Here is an 18,556-nt window from a genome sequence, read left to right as displayed (position 1 = left end):
GCTTTACTTTTTGCCACGTATGTAATTATCTAAGATTTGTACTTTTTCAAAGATGCTTTCCCTGCCCATCCTCAGTTTATATTATGTATCTATACTCCCCCCACCTCAAGATTCCCAGATGTGAGTTTTAATATATGTGTTAAAATGTGAACTTGGTAGCTGGTTCTTCACATGGATGCTAATAAGGTTTAAGGATATAAAAGTCCCTGTACTTAACTGTTAGAGGTGGCCTTGCTGGTCTGTTCTTGAGGCATTCAGAAGCCAAGCCCGCCTGTTGAAATACTTGTCTAACTCTCATGATGGGTAATGAGATGATTATAGTGCCAACTATGGATAAATGACAGATGCTTATTATGGTTTAATTTTAATCTACAGTGTTGAGGAGGACTGTTCAAACTCGGCCTGCTCCACGAATTCCTCCAACTGTGGAAATAATTGAAAAGGAACAAAATTGGGAGAAGACCTTACCTACTGGCACAGACGTTCAGAATTCAAGTGAAGAGAGTCACCTCTTTACTCAGAGGTGGAGGGCCTCTCACATGGGAGAAGATTTGGGGAACAAAACCCAAGCCCCTTTTGTTAACCTCTCTCAGCCCCTCTGCAGCTCCCATTCAAGTGGTCAGCAATCGAGAAACCCTGCATTCTCAGAAGAACCCCCAGTACTGGGAGATGGACAACAGCTTAGAACAAATGAGACGTTAATACAAAGAAAGGACATCATGGCACGAATTGCTGAGTTGACACTGCAGAATTCAGCTATCAAGGCACATCTGAATAATATTATTGGGCCAGGAGGAGAGCAAGGGGATGGACTTCGGGAGTTTAACAAACAGGAGACAAGTCATGCCAGTGACATGACCGCTGTGAGTACCAGTTAAGGATTGACTGTGGACATATAGGAATTTAAGTATATTGCTGGAACATCTTAAGGGACTTCCTTCCAGAAGTGACCCTGCCCCTAGATAGCTTATGCTTTGTCATGTCCTCGTCACAAAATAAGTAGAGGTTATTTATCTGTTTACATTGCACAGACATTAAAAGAGGATAGCATAACATTAAAAATGGCAAAATGAATGAGGAAAATAGGACAAAGGTAAAAAAAGTGTAGGAAAGCTAAAGTTAAGCTAGGGATGAAGTTTTAAATATAAAATGTAGAGTTAACATGTCTTGAAAGTTTGCCACACAACTATGTTTTAATTGAAATCATTTTTACTCTTAAAGGTGCTCATTAAATAGAATTATATGTAGTTGTCTCTCAGCTTATGAGTAGATGATTTTTTAGGACACAGAGTGCATTTTTCTATAGAAATGATGTTTTACAGAATTACTAAAGTCAAACGTTCATGTACATATGAAATCATCTTGCTAAAATGCAGTTTCTGATTGAGTTTGTCTGAGGTAGGGCCTGTGCATTTCTAATAAGTTTCCAGGTGACGTTGGTCCGAGGATTACATTTTGAGGAGCAAATGTCTGCACATTGTAGTGCTGGAATTCTGTAAGTTAAGTAAACTGTGAGCTGACCTGGTAACATCAACCTTTGTTTCCTTGTTTGTGAGGAGAAAAGGGATTCTAAGTTCCAGGTGTGGAGTATTTATAACACACATCCTCATGCTGGTCCCAGTAATGGGAGAGACTTCTTATTACCCCTTCATGAGCTAAGGTGGCACCTGTCAGGGTTCTGATAGGGGATGGGGCTTCATTTTAGTAGCAGGAAGGAGCTGGCCAGCTTCTTGGACTAGGGGTTCCAGAGGTGATTGCTTCCATAAGGACTCTACCAGAGGGGGATTGAGGGCTTCCATGAGGAAGGTTACAGGGGAGGGTGGGGGTGAGGGCATCCCTGGTAGCACTGGCTCATGGGGATTACGGGCAATATGGGTATGGAGTCACAGGAGGAGCAGTCACGCACTGGCAGAGGGGCCACGAAAGAGTATTAGCAGGGCAGCAGTCATCCATACGGTTGTGTGTGAGTACAGACTGCCTCGGTTTTAGTCCATGGAGGCACTTCTATGTTTGCAGAGTTTTGAAGGTTATTTGAAACAGGCAACTCTTGGTTTAAAAAAGGCCACTGAATTAAAAATTGAGCTCGCCCCCTTTTCTTAGTATAGCAATCAGGCTAGAGAGGATAATCTAATATTATCGCCCTCACTGCCCTTTTTGTTCTCATCGGAATTACAAAATGATTTTTAATTCATACTGTTTTACTTGTCTCTTTTTTTAACTAGTGAGCATAAGCTACAAATTAGTGATTTCTATTAGGGATTGTTTTTCTCCCAAAGGGACATATTAGACTAAGTGAATAGTTAAGAGTGACATATACATTCCTTTCAACAATTTTCAAATCAAACTTACGTTATACTCCTTGGGTGGCTCCTTTTCAGTTCATATTCCTTTCCAGTCACACATTTTCTTGAATCAGATGTCTTAGGCTAGAGTAGCCCGGGGAGGCTGACACACGGTCAGAAGGAGTATAAGATTCCTACAAATCTTTGCCAAATAGCTCATGATGCAGGTATAAAGATTATAATTATAGAAGCATCTGTTTCAACTACAGCAGATCCTCTTTTGTATATTGTGATTCAAACCCCAGACCTGTCTGTAACACTGTTGTTGATCACCCACTGTGGATCTGGTGCCCCTGAGGAGACACAGCTGTCACCTAGATTTGGGTGACGTGGCAATCAGCGTGTTAATAGGGATGTTAATTAGAAGCCAGTCACTACAAGCAGTGTCTTTGCTCATATGATCTTTGTGCAGCTCAACAAACACTAAGAGGTGCAGGGAGGTTTTGCTCTGTCCCACAGACACTCTCCATGGACAAAGGGACTAGAGAACTTATGTGGCACCAATAGTAGAAAATTAGTATCCCTTTACTTTAGCCTTAAATGTTAGGTGATTTGTTAATCTTACTACTACTCGCTTACTAGACAAGTTTGCATGTAGCAAGGGCTATGAATACTTTGATGGCTCTTAGTGGAAGAGTTTATTTTTACAAAAAGTCATAATTGTTTGGATTATTTCTAACATGGAATCTGTGCCCTTTTTTTTAAAGACTTTTCCAGCAGTACAACCTCTAACACCAAGTAGCATGGAAGAACGAATTGCAGAATTGAATCGGCAGAGTATGGAGGCTCGTGAAAAACTCCTGCAGTTACTAGAGCAGCAGAAACTCATCGGTCTGAATCCTTCCCCGCCAGCAATGTCACCTATTCAGTCACCTCTCAGAGCATGGACTGGTTAGTCACAAATTTATGACTTAAAAGCTTAGACATATGAACATTTTCACTTTCTTGATTTTGTGAGTAAATATTTAGTCAAAAGAAATCTCAGAGAGCAGATATTTCAATGTCTTCAATTTTATATAGAAAGAAACAGACCTAAGTCACAGAATAAGTGACAGAAATGGGACTAGGAGGCGGGTCTTCTGATAAAAAGCTATCCCATGCAGTTAATCTTTGGTGTCTGAGTTCCTACATTGCCCTACATGTACATGGGATTGATCACAGTGTATGATTCACTTAGGACATATGCTGCAGCTAATTATATAGCAGCAAAATGATCATTTAGAATTGCATTAGCAATTACAAATTACAAGTTACTATTCTGTTAAAACCATTAAGTCATTTTCACTTGTAAATTAAACTTTCTGTTCTGTTGTTTCATTTAGGAATGTGGAAAGCTGGAAGGGGTTCTAAATAATAGAAAAGTAACTGAAAAATTAGTTGTCATTGTATTCACATTAAAAAAAGTACTGATGAAATGCAGTAGATCTCAAATTGCTGTTTAGCCAAAAATTTTTGAATTATTAAGACCCTTGGGGGTAGAGCTGCATGAATGTTGTAGAGAGACTAAGTTAGGCCTGGTGTGAGGGGAGGTTCTAAGTGTCAGGAATAGAAGCTCTGCATCAGTAAGTGGTGTGTTAAAGGGACTCCTGTGTCCTGTGGCTGGCTGAGGTAGGTTACCTTTAAGGTGTCTGCCAATAAGACTTTTTCTCACAGGAGTTACTTCCTTTTTGAAACTATAGAGCCAGAAAGCAGAATGATTTGGAAATTATTGGAAAATGTTGGATAATTTATTTCCCTAAGACCCTTCTACTTGGTTTATTCTGGGCCCCTTCACATTATAGCTTTGTCTCCTGTTATTCATAGTAAGAAAGTCTAGAGGGAACTTCTGATTGACATGAATAAATTAAATCACTAAATGTATCTGAATACCAACTGTGTGCCTGCCATGTTCTGGGTACCGGGAGTACTGTGTCGAACAGGACAAGTCCCTGCCCAGCTGACTACTCCAGTATTCAAGTTGGGGAGCAGGCAGTAAACAAATAAGCAAATAAATATATGAGAAAATATCAGTTGGTGATAAGTGCAATGAAGAAGAATAAAGCAGGTCACTCTTAAGAATAATTTTATGATTAAATGAGACATTTATTTCACTAGTTCTTTGAGATTAATAATACTTGCACTTCTGTCATCTCATTTAGTTTTCAGCACACCCTCGGAGTAGACAAAGCTGATAGACCTATTCGGTAAATAAGTAAACTGAGGCACAAAGAAGTTGAGTGATTTGTCTGAAGTTCTGAAGCAAACTGGCATCCTTGTACCTGGCATCCTTGCAACTCTTTGCAACTGTGTAGTTTCCCTTCCAGTGCTTATGTCTGAGATATTCTTTTCTTAGTAAAATTCTTGGTTTCACAGGAGCCTCGGTGGGCTGTAATGATAGAGATAAAAATAAATCATATGCCACGCAAAACCTTTTTTGTTTTCTAGGGTAAACAAGGAATGTGCTACAAAATTGAATAGGGCTTCATTACCTCTTAAAGCCTAGAAATCACTGGTTTTAAGCAGTGGTTCTTAGGAGCCTCTGTGAAACTCACTGAGATGGACATAAAGCCTGTCATTAGTAGATATAGTAAATATTTGATTGATTCTGAAATCAGATACTTCTGAAATCTTGAAAATGTACATAATTATACTTATAATTGGCTACATGATCTCCTCAGCCAACTTTCCCATCCTAATTTAATGTCTGCAGTAATGGTAGTAATGTAATAGATTTAGAGGATTTAAAGTTTTACTGAATAACTTCAGAAATTTCCTCTCCTTTTTTTTTTTTTGGAAAGCTTTAGATAAGCTATTCTGACCAAGCTCTCATGTCCTTTAGGGCCAGCTCTTCATTTCTGTTTCTTGCTGCAGATCTGACATGGTACCACTTGTCTGAACATTCTGGCTCTCTATGAACTGGCATGCTACTGAATTGACACTAGCAACTGAAGTTTCTTGTCTCACAGCTCATTTAAAAAAAAAATCCTTGAAGTGCATTTATGGGCCATAATGATAAAAATGTAGAAAGAACCCTCAAATTTATAATGTGAAATTTACAGTAAGACAGATATCAAGTTAAATTTTAATGAAACTAATGTTTATTCTTATATTTTTAGAAGGAGGAAGGAGGACAATTGAGGTGTCTATTCCAGGAGCAGAAGCCCCAGAAAGCTCAAAATGCAGTACTGTCTCTCCTACCAGTGGGCTAAATACAAGAAGGTAGGGTTAAAATCAAGAACATGGTGGTTTGTATTCTATTCCTTCTGTGAAGAAAGGAAGTGCATAGTGTCTGACATAGATCCAGACAGATTCACTCATGTAGAGAAAATAGAATAATTGGGGAGGAGAATTTTGGGAGGAAAAAAAGTAGTGAGGAACAAGCCTTAATTAAGTAGAAAAGCACTGGGTTGGCTATTGAAAAATGGGATAATAGCACATATGTAGAGTGCTTTATGGGTTACAGAATTAGCAGATAATATATGACAGGGTGGGCAAATTGACCAGCGGTATTTTCTTCCTTTAATAAGTGAAACCGAAGCTCATGGAGCTAATTGGCTGAATTGTCTCGATGGGTCACACGGTTGCTAAATGGTGACACTGAGCATGTCCCTGGCTCTGCCTCCACTCTCCATGCTGCCACTGCACCGCTCTGAGTCTCAGCACTCTTCCACGGCCTTGGCTTCTCCCCTACCCCTGCACATCCATGATACTATAGTGGTCTCTGTACTTTCCATTCAGTCCTTCTGTAAACCTAAACATAGTCTAAAAAGAAAGTCTATTAATTAAAAAAAGAAGACTTAGGCTGGTGAAAATACCTTGCTAATAATTTACCTCCTTTGGACTTAAGTCATCCATTCCCTTTTAGGTTCTTGCCAGTATTGAGAATTGTGTCTTACATAATTTTTGAAAGTTAATAATAATAACAGATTACTCTCTTTCTGTCTTTCATTTCTCATAAATAGATCTTCAGGGGCTACTAGTAATTCTTCTTCTCCATTAAATGCCAGCTCAGGAAGCGGGCACTTGACACCGCTTAATCCGAGAGCAAAGGTATATGAGAAAATGTGATTGTGAAATGTGTGTAGAGGGTGAGGGAGGAAGCGGGCTGATTTGGCAGTTTCCATGCTTAATTATTATTCCTGTTATCTTAAAGATGATGCAGAATTCCGAGACGAAAAGAAATACAAATTCACCTTCATTAGAGAAAAACAAATAAGCATACACTTCTTTTGTTTCCTAGGGTAGCTAAGGAATAAGATAAAGTTCAATAAGATTTCAACAGGCAGAGACTGGACATTACTATTTCAAGCAAAGCTTTCCAAATAGTGTGGCAAGATACACAGGGGAGCCTTGAATGGGCTATAGGTGTACTGAGATACGAGTTTCCTCAGTCCTTGCTGTGGCTGTGTGAGGCTTGGGATAGCCCGAGCCCTGGGGCTAGTCACTTTCCTTGTCACTCTGCCCCAGGTGCTGTATCTGAGTGTGCACAGAGAGGTGACATGCCACACTTAGGTTATAGCACAAAGGGAAAATAAATGTCTTACATATTCTTTATGTGTTCTGATTTGCAAGAGGAATATATAGAAACTAAGCATCTTACAATATATCCAAAATTTTTGCAAAAGTCATTTTTCTGTGCTGATAATACAGCAAAATATAGTTCTTTTGACTGTTTGGTCATAGCATATATTCAGGATATCTTTAAAATCACAAACATTACATTTGCGAACGTGAGCTGGCAGCTATTTGATAAGGGGGGGTGCCTTCCTTGTTATTCTTAGTACTAACTTCAGTAATCAGACCAAATAGTGAATGCATCAATAATCATTGAGTACTTATCGACCAAATCAATCAGTAGGCTCAGATGTCGCAGTTGCCCAGCCCTGGAAGATTTGTCCTTTGCTGTTTCTTATATTCTGAAACAGCTTTAATGTAAACTGTTTTATATCATTAGTAACACATTTAATTTACTAAGATCAAATAACTTTTTGTTATTTTAAAAAGCTGTTTCTATGATTTACATAAAATACTGGATTTATTCTTTTTTTAAAAATTAGGCCTCCCAAATCAATGAGGGGATATGCCGACCAGGGAATTTTGGGGAGTGTCTCTGTTAGAGAATAAAAATTGCCAGTAGCAATTTAATTTTCAGTACCTTTCAGCAGTGTAGGATAACTTTGGTTCTGTGTACTTGATAAATAATTGTAAATCTTGAATGGTCTCATGTTCCTGATTACTTTAAATCCTTTTTGCATCTTTGTTCAACAGACCGAGAAACAAAATGAGGAAGGCTGGTTTGCTCTTTCTACCCACGTGTCGTAAGCGAGGTTGAGTTTCACAGTTTGCTCTCAGTAATATATTCTTGACTTCCTACTCCCCTTTCCCTGCTCCTGCTTTCAAGTTTTTGTGTTCTTCTTTCAGATAAAACTTACAAAGATCTCGTGACTTAGTACTAATGGAACAAAGAAATAAAGCAATTATTGTGATTTTTTGACCTTTCAAATAGATTTCTAGCAATCAACCAATCTACAACCTCTTGTGAATAAAATTTTGACTAGAGGGAAATTAAAGTTTTATATCTTAATACATTCAAGGGTTTTTTGGATTAATATCTTTTTATCTTTACCATCTTTATTCAGGTTTTTTTGGGGGGTCTAGTATATCTTAAATATTGATATATTTTATTTTTATCTTTTTCTGAAGAACTAAGTTGCTCTTTGCATATAACTTACAATAAAATGCCTCTGTGTGATTAAAATCTGGCTTTCAGAAAAATTTAACACCTCCTTTTAGGGGAAGTCACTGTAGTCCATCACTTTTTTCCATTAAGTGAGTGTATACTTTTAAAAAGTAAGTGTGAGAATATTTGTTTATATTTACTTCAGCAGGTAAGGGTGGTTGTATATAATATATACAATATTATAAACTTCTTACGTAGCCTTTAAATCTGAAAATGTCATCAGTATTGGCAATGTATATCAAATAAATAACGATCATTGAGCTCAATTATCTAAATGCAGTAACATTGATTTATTGGTTTCTTTAATGTTTGAAACAGAGTGGCGTACAAAACATGGCTATCAGTTTTCCCAGCCCTGAATCTACTGTACTTTCAGGGTAGATTTTTCTTCTAGGCACCTGTTTGGTCTCAGTTATTAGTTCCTGTTTTAAACTTGCCTTTTGAATGGTCTCTGCTCCTTGGCTCTATAGGAATTCTCAGTCTAAGTGTGATGGGCATGGGGTGGGCGAAACACCCTGAAACTTTTTGGGGAACTTCCTCAGACAACACCTTCCCTCCTCCTGAAGTTAAAAGTCACTGTTCTAGGAAGCATCCTATTCATTTTTCATCTGGGCCTCTTCGTTGTGGCAAAAACATTTTCTTCTGGTATCACTGATTTTATTTACGTGAAGTCATCTGTATATATTTGCATTATTGCAGTCTTCCATCTGCATTGCACTTTTTGAAACTTGGTATTTAATAAATACTATTCTTGTCTGGGATATTAAAAAATTTTAGTGTTACTCCATATATTATTGAGATGTCAAGGTGTCCACATTGTTTGTGAATGCATTCTTTTGACATGTATTTTCCTTAATATTCTCCAGCTGGTTGGCTCTTTGTTTTTCCTGTGTATTTCTTTAAACCTCTAAAATGTTTGGTATGACATCTTTAAAAGCTGCTCAAGGTTGATTTAACGTGCAGCCAGAGTTGAGAACCAAAACAAAAAAATCTTTTGCCACTAGCTCACTGGCAACCTGTGGGGCTGACATTTAAGTATTCATCCTGTTCATATTTGTTTTTGCTGATAAAATACAAAAGTAGATTGACAAAACTCCAACAATAATAGATGCAGAGAAAAGGGCCTTTCTTTCTTAGGCTGTCTGAAGTAGTGCTTCTCAACTTTAGCTGCCGTTAGAGTCATTGCGGACCTTCTAAAATTCCCGGTGCCTAATCCTCACCCCAGACTAGTTAAATTAGAATCTCTGGGGGAAGGACAGAAACATTCGTGTTTTAAAAACCTCCTGAGATGATTCCAGTGCACAGCCAAGCTTGGGAATCATCATTATAAAGACATTTCTTATCCCCAAGTCATAATTAGTGCATATTTGGTTTTAATTACCTTCATCAGCCCCTCTTTATCAGCTTTCAGAGCCAGCTGCATCAGTGGGTCTTGAGCCCCAACCAGCAGTGTCAGCATCACCTCGCTACGTTAGAAATGAGAGTTCTTGGGCTCTACCCCAGATCTACTGATCAGAAGCTCTTTTAATACGCCTTTCATGTGAGTTGGTGCGTGTTCAAATTTGAGAACCATTGATCTGTAGCATTGCAGACAGGGGAACTCTGCTATATTTGACTGTGATGTACTGCATTTGTATTTACTTTAACAGTCCAAACTCATTACCTGTGTTTAGAAGCAAGTTTTTTTTATAACATATAGGTCCTCCAATTTCCAGCCCCAGAAAGCTGCTGATCACTTGCTAAACTTTAATAAAATTTACAGTTCTCCAATTTGCAGCTTGAAAGAGAAGCTAGATTGATAGTTCAATCCACAGTTGAGGGTATAATCATTCCTATACTGTATAGCAAAATCATTTGGATTGGCAGAATTTAGTAACTGTTTACTTTTTGCGAAGGTACTGTTTTAGCCACAGACTTCTTGACACTGTTATGAGGTAAGTACTGTATCCTTACTCTGCCGATGAAGAAATGAGGTACGAGGAGGTGAGCAGTCTCTTAAGGTCACGTAAGCAGGGAGTGGCGGCACTAGACTGGGGAGGTAGGCCATCTTTCTCCAGGGCCTGTGCTGCGCTGCCCTCTCCCGGCGTGTGCTGTGGAAGCCCCGTGAGGTAGTAGGTGTGCCTTATTGAGCTTGTGCTGTGGCAGGCATGGTGCTGAGCTGCACTAGCCCCTTATCTGTTTAAATCACACAGTAAGCCTATGAGTTGGTCATGTTTAAATGCCACCCACCGCCCTTTACAGATGAGGAAGCTGAGCTCTAGAGGCGGAGGAAGTGACCCAATGTCAGCGTGCTTATAAGAAAGGAAGCTAGGACTTGAAGCTCTTTTCTAAAACAACTATTGGACTTGTACTAACTGGAAAGAAATAACTAATATAGCATAGTGGCCAAGGGCGCAAGGGTTGTCATCAGAAAACTTGGGTTCTCGTGCCATCTCTGTTACTTGGGCTGTGTCCCATGGGCAAATTAATCTCATTTTTCCCACTTGAAAGTCAGGGAGAATACCTTTCTTATAGGGTTGTGAGGATTAAGTGAGGTACATATATGTAAATATGTTAAGAACAAGGACCTGACTCACAAGCATTCAGTAATGATGACTGCCAAGTTTTTGGTGTACAAATAAATACACTGTTCCTTCTGTGTTTCTGGATTTTTTCAGACATTCTGTAGTGAATTTGTGTTTTTCTCAAACTAATAACTGGACCCAGTGCTTTAAATTTAGAGCTGTTTCACCTGAAAAGATGTTTGGAGATTGAAATAAAACATGTTGAGCATAGTATTTGAAAAATGTAACCAACATGCTGTTTAAAAATAAGTTTATCCAATACTGAAGGTGTGGAGAAAAGGGATGCTCCTACACTGCTGATGGGAATGCAGTTGGTGCAGCCACTATGGAAAACAATATAGAGATTACTTAAAAAACTAAAAATAGACTTACCATATGATCCAACAATCCCAGTCCTGGATGTATATCCAGGGGGGAAACTCTGATTCGAAAAGATACATGTACCCCAGTGTTCATAGCAGCACTATTTACAATAGCCAAGACATGGAAAACAACCTAAATATCCATCAACAGATGACTGGATAAAGAAGATACGGTATTTATATATAATGGAATACTACTCAACCATAAAAAAGAATAAAATAATGCCATATGCAGCAACATGGATGGACCTGGAGATCATCATTCTAAGTGAAGTAAGCCAGAAAGAAAAAAAATACCACATGGCATCATTTATATGTGGAATCTTAAAAAAAGACACAAGTGAACTTATTTACAAAGCAGAAAGACTCAGACACAGAAAACAAACTTATGGTTACCAGAGGGGAAGGGAGGTGGGAAGGGTTAAATTGGGAGTGCAAGATTCGCAGATACTAACTACTATATATAAAGTAGATAAACGAGTTTATACAGTATACTGTATAGCATAAGATATTCAAGATCTTGTAGTAACCTATAATGAAAAAAATATGAAAAGGAATATATGCATATATATTTATGACTGAAACATTATGCTGTACACCAGAAATTGACACACTGTAAACTGACTATACTTCAATAAAAAATTAGTTTATCCTATGTCTTCTGACTTTTTGACACCCTGGATGTACTATTTAATAATTAACAGCAAGGATAATGCTCTTGTTTTTTAATCCTGCAGAATACTTGACTAAGGAGAACATTTTAATGTTCCCAACAAATGCATGGTACAACATTTTTGGAAGATCATTGTGGAACATTATGGAACTAATAAAATATAATACAGACATCTTTTTCTTATCAACTTTATTGAGAAATAATTTATAGACATTAAACGACATCCATACATACATTTAAAGAGAACAATTCATTGACTTTTGGCAGTCATATATATACACAAACCACCACCACAATTAAGACTATTTCTGCCATCTCTAAAAGATTCCTCCTGTCTCTGCAGTGCGTCTATCCCTTGGCTCCAGCCCTAGGCAGCCACTGATCTGCTTTTTGTCACGATAGATTGGTTTGCATTTTATATAAGTGGGATCACACACCTGTATTATTGTTTGTGCCTGGCTTCTTTCACTCATCCTAATTGAAATTCATCCATGCTGTGTGTATCAGTTTCTTCCTTTTTACTTCTGAGTAGTATTCCATTTTATAGATACTTATCCATTCACCTGTCAATGGCCATTTGGGTTGTTTCCAGTTTCTGCTATTTATGAATATGGCTGCTGTGAACGTTCATGTTCAAGCTTTGGACAGATGTTTTTGATTTTCTTGGGTAATATCTTGGACATGGAATGGCTTGTTATGTATCTAACTTTTAAATAAGCTGCCAAATGTTTTTTCAAAGTGGTTGTGCTACTGTGCATTCCCAACAGCAGTATAGTGAGAATTCCATTTGCTCCACATCCTTCCACATTTGGTGCAGACAGTTTTAAAATGTTTACCCATTCCAGTGGGTGCGGAGTGTAAACATTGTAGCGTGCATCTCCCTGGGGCCTACTGTTACGCATCTTTGCATGTGTTTATTGACGGCTCGTACATCCGATGTGGTGAAGTATTCAAAGTCCTATGCCCATTTAAAAATTAGGTGATTAGTTTTTTTCTTGTTGAATTACAAGAATCCTTTACCTACTCTGGGCACAAAGTCTTTTGTCACATTGCGAAGTTGTAGCCATTTCAAAACGTTTTGTAAGCAGTCAGATTAGTTAGGTACTTAAAAATAAGTATAATCGCTGACTGTGCCACAGAGCAGTTGAAGAGCAGATTGCTGAACCGAGAAATCTGCGAAGCTAGGCCTGTATTTTGTGCGCCTAGAGTCCCGTGACCAAGGAGCCCACAACATAAAATATTTACTTTTAAAGGACAACAAGATAACATAGTGTAAAACAAAGAAGTAAAAGGAAATTCGCCCTGCGACGTATCTTTGTTGATGATTGTGTGCGATCAGGGCCCCTTTGAGCCATTTTGTATCATTGGGCATATTTTCAAAATTGTTCAGATCATTTCATTTAATTATCAATGAAGCATCCTTAGGATGATGATAATAATATAGCTGGACATAAAAATTAAACTGGGATAAAAAGCTGATAAAATGCTGGGCTTTCTGTTTGGCTTTGATCTTGAGTCATGGACCACGAAATAGCCGGGACCAGAAAGGCAAATAAGATTGAATGTCCTCCGGGCACGCTGCGGTATTTCTCTAAAAAGCTGCTTCTAGGCGGCGCATGAGCTTCACGGACGCCTGTCTCCGCCCTCCCGGAGGCGGGGTGGTGTTGCCGTTGGCAACCGCGGTAAACGGAGACCTTGGGCAGATGCTGTGACTAGGAACTCGCTGCGGAGATCGGCGCCTTCGGTAAGTTTGGACCTCAGCAGCCTGGCAGTTCCCACAACTTCCCAATCTGTTAGAGAGCAGTGAACCTCACTTGGACTTCTCTTAAGGCCAACAAGTGTTCTCCGGGCTTGGCTGGGACACATTCCTTCTCCTTTCTGTGGATCAGACATACGTTTGAAGTGACAACATTCACAGGCATGGAGCTACACACTAGATACAAAGCGGACACTGTTCCTGCCTGCAAGGAGTTCGTAATCCAGGAGTACGAATTAGACCCAGCCGAGCCAGAAGTAGGGAGTCGGTGGGAAATTGCCTGGTTCTGGGGTCAAGCAAGCCACCCCTCTCACGTTAAGCTGTATGACACTCGGCAAGTTGACCTTCTATGCTTTAGTCTTCATCTCTAAAAGGGAAGGTGATAGTGCTTACCTCATAGGGTTCTTGTTACCATTAAATAGGAGAATTCAGGTAAGATGTGTGGCCTATGCATGACATGGTAGGTGCACAGTAAATCTTTGTTGCACACAGGTGGATATAGTAGCTCAGTGTGTCAGTCCAGCCAATTATGAGTTGACCCAGATGGCTACTAATGTAAACTTTCTAAGATACAATTTTTAAAAATTGAAGTACAGTCAATTTACAATATTGATGAGAAACCTTTGAGGAGGAGGAGAGGCTGAGGAGGGTCCAGGAAGTGGGGAGGTGGCAGGAGGTGAATTACAGACTCTAAGATGAAGGACCTTTGGGCCATGCCAAGGAATCTGAGTTCTTATTCTATGGCAACAAGGAACCATTAATGGCTTTAAACAAGAAGAATGGTGCACTGCAAGCTGTGTCTTAGAAATATAAGTGGCAGTGCAGAAACGGACCAGAGAAGGGAGAGAATGAGCTGTGGAAATGATGGAAGTGTGACGAGATGAGGGCCACAACTAGGATGGTGACAGGAGAGTAGAAGGGAGGGGATAGATACAAAAGGCTGGATAACTGGACACTTGGCAACAGGACTTGGAGCCAACTGCCTGAACTGAGTGAGAGGGAAGGATTCAAAGAGTACCTGCTCTGCTTTCTCATCTGTAAGATGCACCTAACTCAGAGATTTGAGAAATATATGAAATAATATGTGTAGAATCCTCAGAACTGTGCTTGACACACAGTAAACATTAACAAACCAGGAGCTACTATTCTCTTCACATTTGTATTTCACACTATAAAGTAAAAACAAAGTATCTGTTTATATGCAGTCATCTTTGTGAATCTCAACCTGAACAGCTCTGGCACACTGTTGAGATGGAGTGTTGGAGTTTGTGAGAGTGGGGACCGGGGACCGACCCTGGAATGTAGGGGATGAATCTGAGTACTGTCACTTTGGGGAGCACCCTGTCTGGCCTCCAGCCAACCTCCTTCTAGCAACACACCCGCTGCACCACTGCATACTATGATTTTCTTTTCTGTTTACACTTCCTCAGGGTTGACACGAAACTTGACAGTCTGCCTAAAGAGCTGGTTAACAGAATTAGCCACAGGCTGGACCAATAAGCCTGAGTCCAGGAAACAGATTTAAGATAGTTCTGTAGATAGACTTCCAAATCTAGCTAGTTCAGTTGTATAAGATAGGACATGGTTAGGAACATGCAGATAAGGTTTAGTTATTCTAGTTGGTTACAAATGGATTATGTGAGTCAGGGTATGATAAACCAGCCTTCCTACCCAAAAGATAATGTAATATTAGGCTGCCTTGAAGGAATACAGTGTCCCCAGCAGGTAAAGTGATAGTTTATATCTTCTGGAAAGTATCCGGATCCTTCGAAGAACATACAAAATTGGGAGGGATATATGGTGGATTGGAATTTAATTTCTTGAGCTATCAGGATGCTGAAAAGATTTGAAAACATATTAGCAAGGAATAGTTGAAAGAACTGAGATGCTTTAGCTGGGAAAAGAGAAGATCTGGGGAGGAAAGTAAACCAGCTACAATTATTTGAATGGCTGTAGTAAATGGAAAAACTTGTTCTATGTGTTCTCAGAAGAATAAGGGCCAGATAGACCCAAGTTGCAGGGAGGGAGATTTCATATAACATAAAATGAACTTACTAAAAACTAGAGCTGAGAACATTAACAGAAATGTGCTCATCCTCTTACCTGAAATGTTAAAATTGAAGTTGATCATCTTTAGAAGTGTTCCTTCATTTGTTCATTTATTCAGGGATTAATACATTCATCCCTTCAACTATTTTACATACTGAGTGACAGTCACTGTTATTTCAAAGCTTTACTGTATTAACTTATTGGGATCTGAGAACAACCTTATGAAGTAGGTACTGCACTTTACAGGTGAGAAGGCACAGAGAGGTTAAATACTTGTTTACACCTTACAACTAGTAAGAGGAAGAGCTGGGCTTTGAGCCCGGTCAGTGCAGTTCTAGCCAATACTCTCAGCCTGACCAACACACTAGACTGCTTTTCTAGCGGTGCTGGGCTGAGTATAGGTGTGTGACTTATGTTGGGTGGGAGGTTGGATGGATTAAACCTCTTTCAACTCTGAAGATCCTATGATGTTTATTGAGCCCTAACTGTATTAAAGAGAATGTGTAGTAACTATAGTAAAAACAACTACCATTTTCCAGTACCTACAGGAGTTTTATATAAACCCGTGGTCCTTAACTCTGATTCTTATCCTTGGCTGCACAAAAGAATTATGTAGAGAGTGAGACCCTGAGAATGGTATGTTGTAAAAAGTTTTCCAACTGATTCTAAAGTGCAGCCACAGTTGAGAACTATGGATATAAGATCTCATTTAGTACTTACAATAACTCTGCCAGATGACTTATTATTCTGATTTTACATATAAAAGGACTAACACATTAAGGGATGCTGGGGCTTGGCCCTTGGCCAACTTAACCTTTTTTCCTTGGAGAAACTGGGATGTGAACCCAAGTGTCTGTGGCATCAAAGCCTCATCAGGTTACAATACACCTTCCCAACCCCTTCATTCTAAAAACAAACAATTAAACAAACAAACAAAACAAACAAATAAAGTCTACCTTATTCCATCTCACCAGTTACACTGCTAATCTCTGGCACTCCAGGAGCCCCTCCTACCTGACCTGCTCACCTGCTTTTCACAGGTTCATCAGTCACCCTTTATGACCCCCAAATCTAAAAATCTCAGTATTTTTTGTCCTGTGTCGCTAGTTCAGAAGACAGGGCAAATTCATTTAGCCCCAGTATTTTCTTTCATACTATACACAACCTGGTATACCTAGGTTGGTGATGTTAATGTCTATTGCATGGTGGTATTAGCCACCTGAGGATTATATTGTCTATGATAACAAAAAGTGTGGTACTTTTGTCTTGACACCATTTAACCTTTTGTTGTGGTTCAGATCCTTTGTTTGCAGAGTGGTTCAGTTAGCATAATTGTTTCTTACCCATTTTATGATCAATTTATGAGTAAATTTATTAGGTCTTACAGGCTCTTGATTAGAATCTATACCCAGTTAATGTTCAGTTATAGGATGTTAAAAATGAGTGTATGCAGACAAGGAAAGACTAAAGGGTAGGAAATGATCTCATGAAGCTTTTATTGGTGGGAAGCAGGAAAGAAAACTGAGATGTAACTCACTGAGAGGTACTTGACCTACTGTTGCCGGCTTTGAAGGGAGCCGTGACCCAGGGAATGCAGGCAGCCTCTGGAAGCTTAGAAAAACTGACCTACAGCCAGCAGGAAAACAGAGACCTCAGTCCTACAACCACAGGGAACTGGATTCTGCCAACAACCTAAGTGAGCCTGGAAATAGATTCCTCCCCAGAGCCTTCAGAAATGAAGAGGGTTTGGCCCACACTTTGATTTCAACCTTGTGAGACTCTAAGCAGAGAACCAGCTGAGTCACAACTGTGCTTGGATTTCTGACCCATAGAACTGGGAAGATAATAAATGGGTGCCATTTTAAGCTGCTAAATTTGTATGACAACAATAGGAAAGTGAAACAATACCTGTTTACAGACTGAAGTGTTATTGAAATTTGCAGACTAAAATTTTTCATTTAGTTCTTAATTGAATAGCAACAATAGAATATCAGTTCAGTTTTGTTGAGGGACTGCCTTACCTCCACCTATTTGGGGCCTGCATCATGGCACTTTAGAGAGTAGTTTCGTTTCCTTCCAGTACCTTAAATGTTGATTTTTATCAAGGAAATCTTCATTTAGAGTGCTGCTTCAATCATGATGATCAGACCATCCTGGTCAACCTCAGATGGGTCTGAATCAGTGATTTAGAAGAGAAGTTTATTCTGAGATGATATGAAAAGAGAATTGTCAATTTCTTTTTCTTAGACTGTAAACTGTTTAGAGCCAAGGGCTGTATAGTGCTCATCTTTGTATCATCTGCAGGGCCTGACATAGTATCATCTGTATATAAAGATGACCAATAGTTTTAAGAATTGAACTGCTTTAAACTGTGGAGAACCTTGAAATCAAGGGAGGAAATGGCATTGAGATATGTTTGTGGCTATCTGAACATGTTTACCCACAGTATGTGATCATCTGCAATCAACCTGCCATAACTGACGCTGCCTTGTAATAGCAGATATTACTTAATTATTCATTCTAAAGTGAGTCACTTGTATGAGCACAGAAAGCAAGCCTGTGTATCCAAACTGAAAGGAATATAAAATGTACTAGATGATAGAATTTGGATTTTAAAGATCTCCCATCACCCTGTGTCTTCAAATGCCTCTTCCTTAACCCCAGACATGATTTAATCTTCTTGCTAGATGCACGCACAGCACCCTATTTTTGGTAACACTCATTATATTTTAATTGCTTGTATAACACCTATCTTTCTAAACAAGCTCCACGAAGTTAGGGATCATACCTCTCTAGTTCAGTACCATAATTTAGCTAACATAAGATTTGATACATAGAAGGTGTCCTCAACAATATTTAAAAATTGAAATTGGTTAGTAACACCAGGGGAATTTGATGATGGGAGGAGGAAGAGAAGGAGGTAAACCAAAGGAAGGCTGGCAGAGGGTTAATTTTTATTTTCACTGTGGCTTTCTGGAAAACCAGAGGGCACCACGGTGAAAAGTTTGCCTGGAGGAAGGGAATATCTGATTATATTTTGCCATTCTGCAGAGGTCTCTGATGGTGGCTGTACCCACCTGATGGTAAAGTC

General features: G+C 39.2%; 2 protein-coding genes across 4 annotated transcripts in view; both read left to right on the top strand.

Moving 5' to 3' along the window:
- The window catches only part of SPICE1 (spindle and centriole associated protein 1), a 49,848-nt gene extending 41,288 nt beyond the window's left edge, over positions 1-8,560 (top strand). For all 3 annotated transcript variants that reach the window (XM_006174471.2, XM_032479223.1, XM_014566233.2), the window contains exons 14-18: positions 376-863; positions 3,050-3,233; positions 5,438-5,540; positions 6,284-6,371; positions 7,590-8,560. In XM_006174471.2, coding sequence (XP_006174533.2) covers positions 376-863; positions 3,050-3,233; positions 5,438-5,540; positions 6,284-6,371; positions 7,590-7,643 — 917 coding nt within the window. In that variant the 3' untranslated portion in view covers positions 7,644-8,560. The remainder of the gene's footprint in view (positions 1-375; positions 864-3,049; positions 3,234-5,437; positions 5,541-6,283; positions 6,372-7,589) is intronic.
- Positions 8,561-11,531: 2,971 nt separating this feature from the next.
- CFAP44 (cilia and flagella associated protein 44) overlaps positions 11,532-18,556 on the top strand; it is a 99,287-nt gene continuing 92,262 nt past the window's right edge. Inside the window, 1 exon segment of the mRNA XM_032479202.1 lies at positions 11,532-13,404. The gene's annotated coding sequence lies outside the window, so the exon portion shown is untranslated.

Source organism: Camelus ferus, chromosome 1 (genome assembly GCF_009834535.1).
Source record: "Camelus ferus isolate YT-003-E chromosome 1, BCGSAC_Cfer_1.0, whole genome shotgun sequence".
Classification (NCBI taxonomy): domain Eukaryota; kingdom Metazoa; phylum Chordata; class Mammalia; order Artiodactyla; family Camelidae; genus Camelus; species Camelus ferus.
This window is presented reverse-complemented; position numbering and strand designations above follow the sequence as displayed.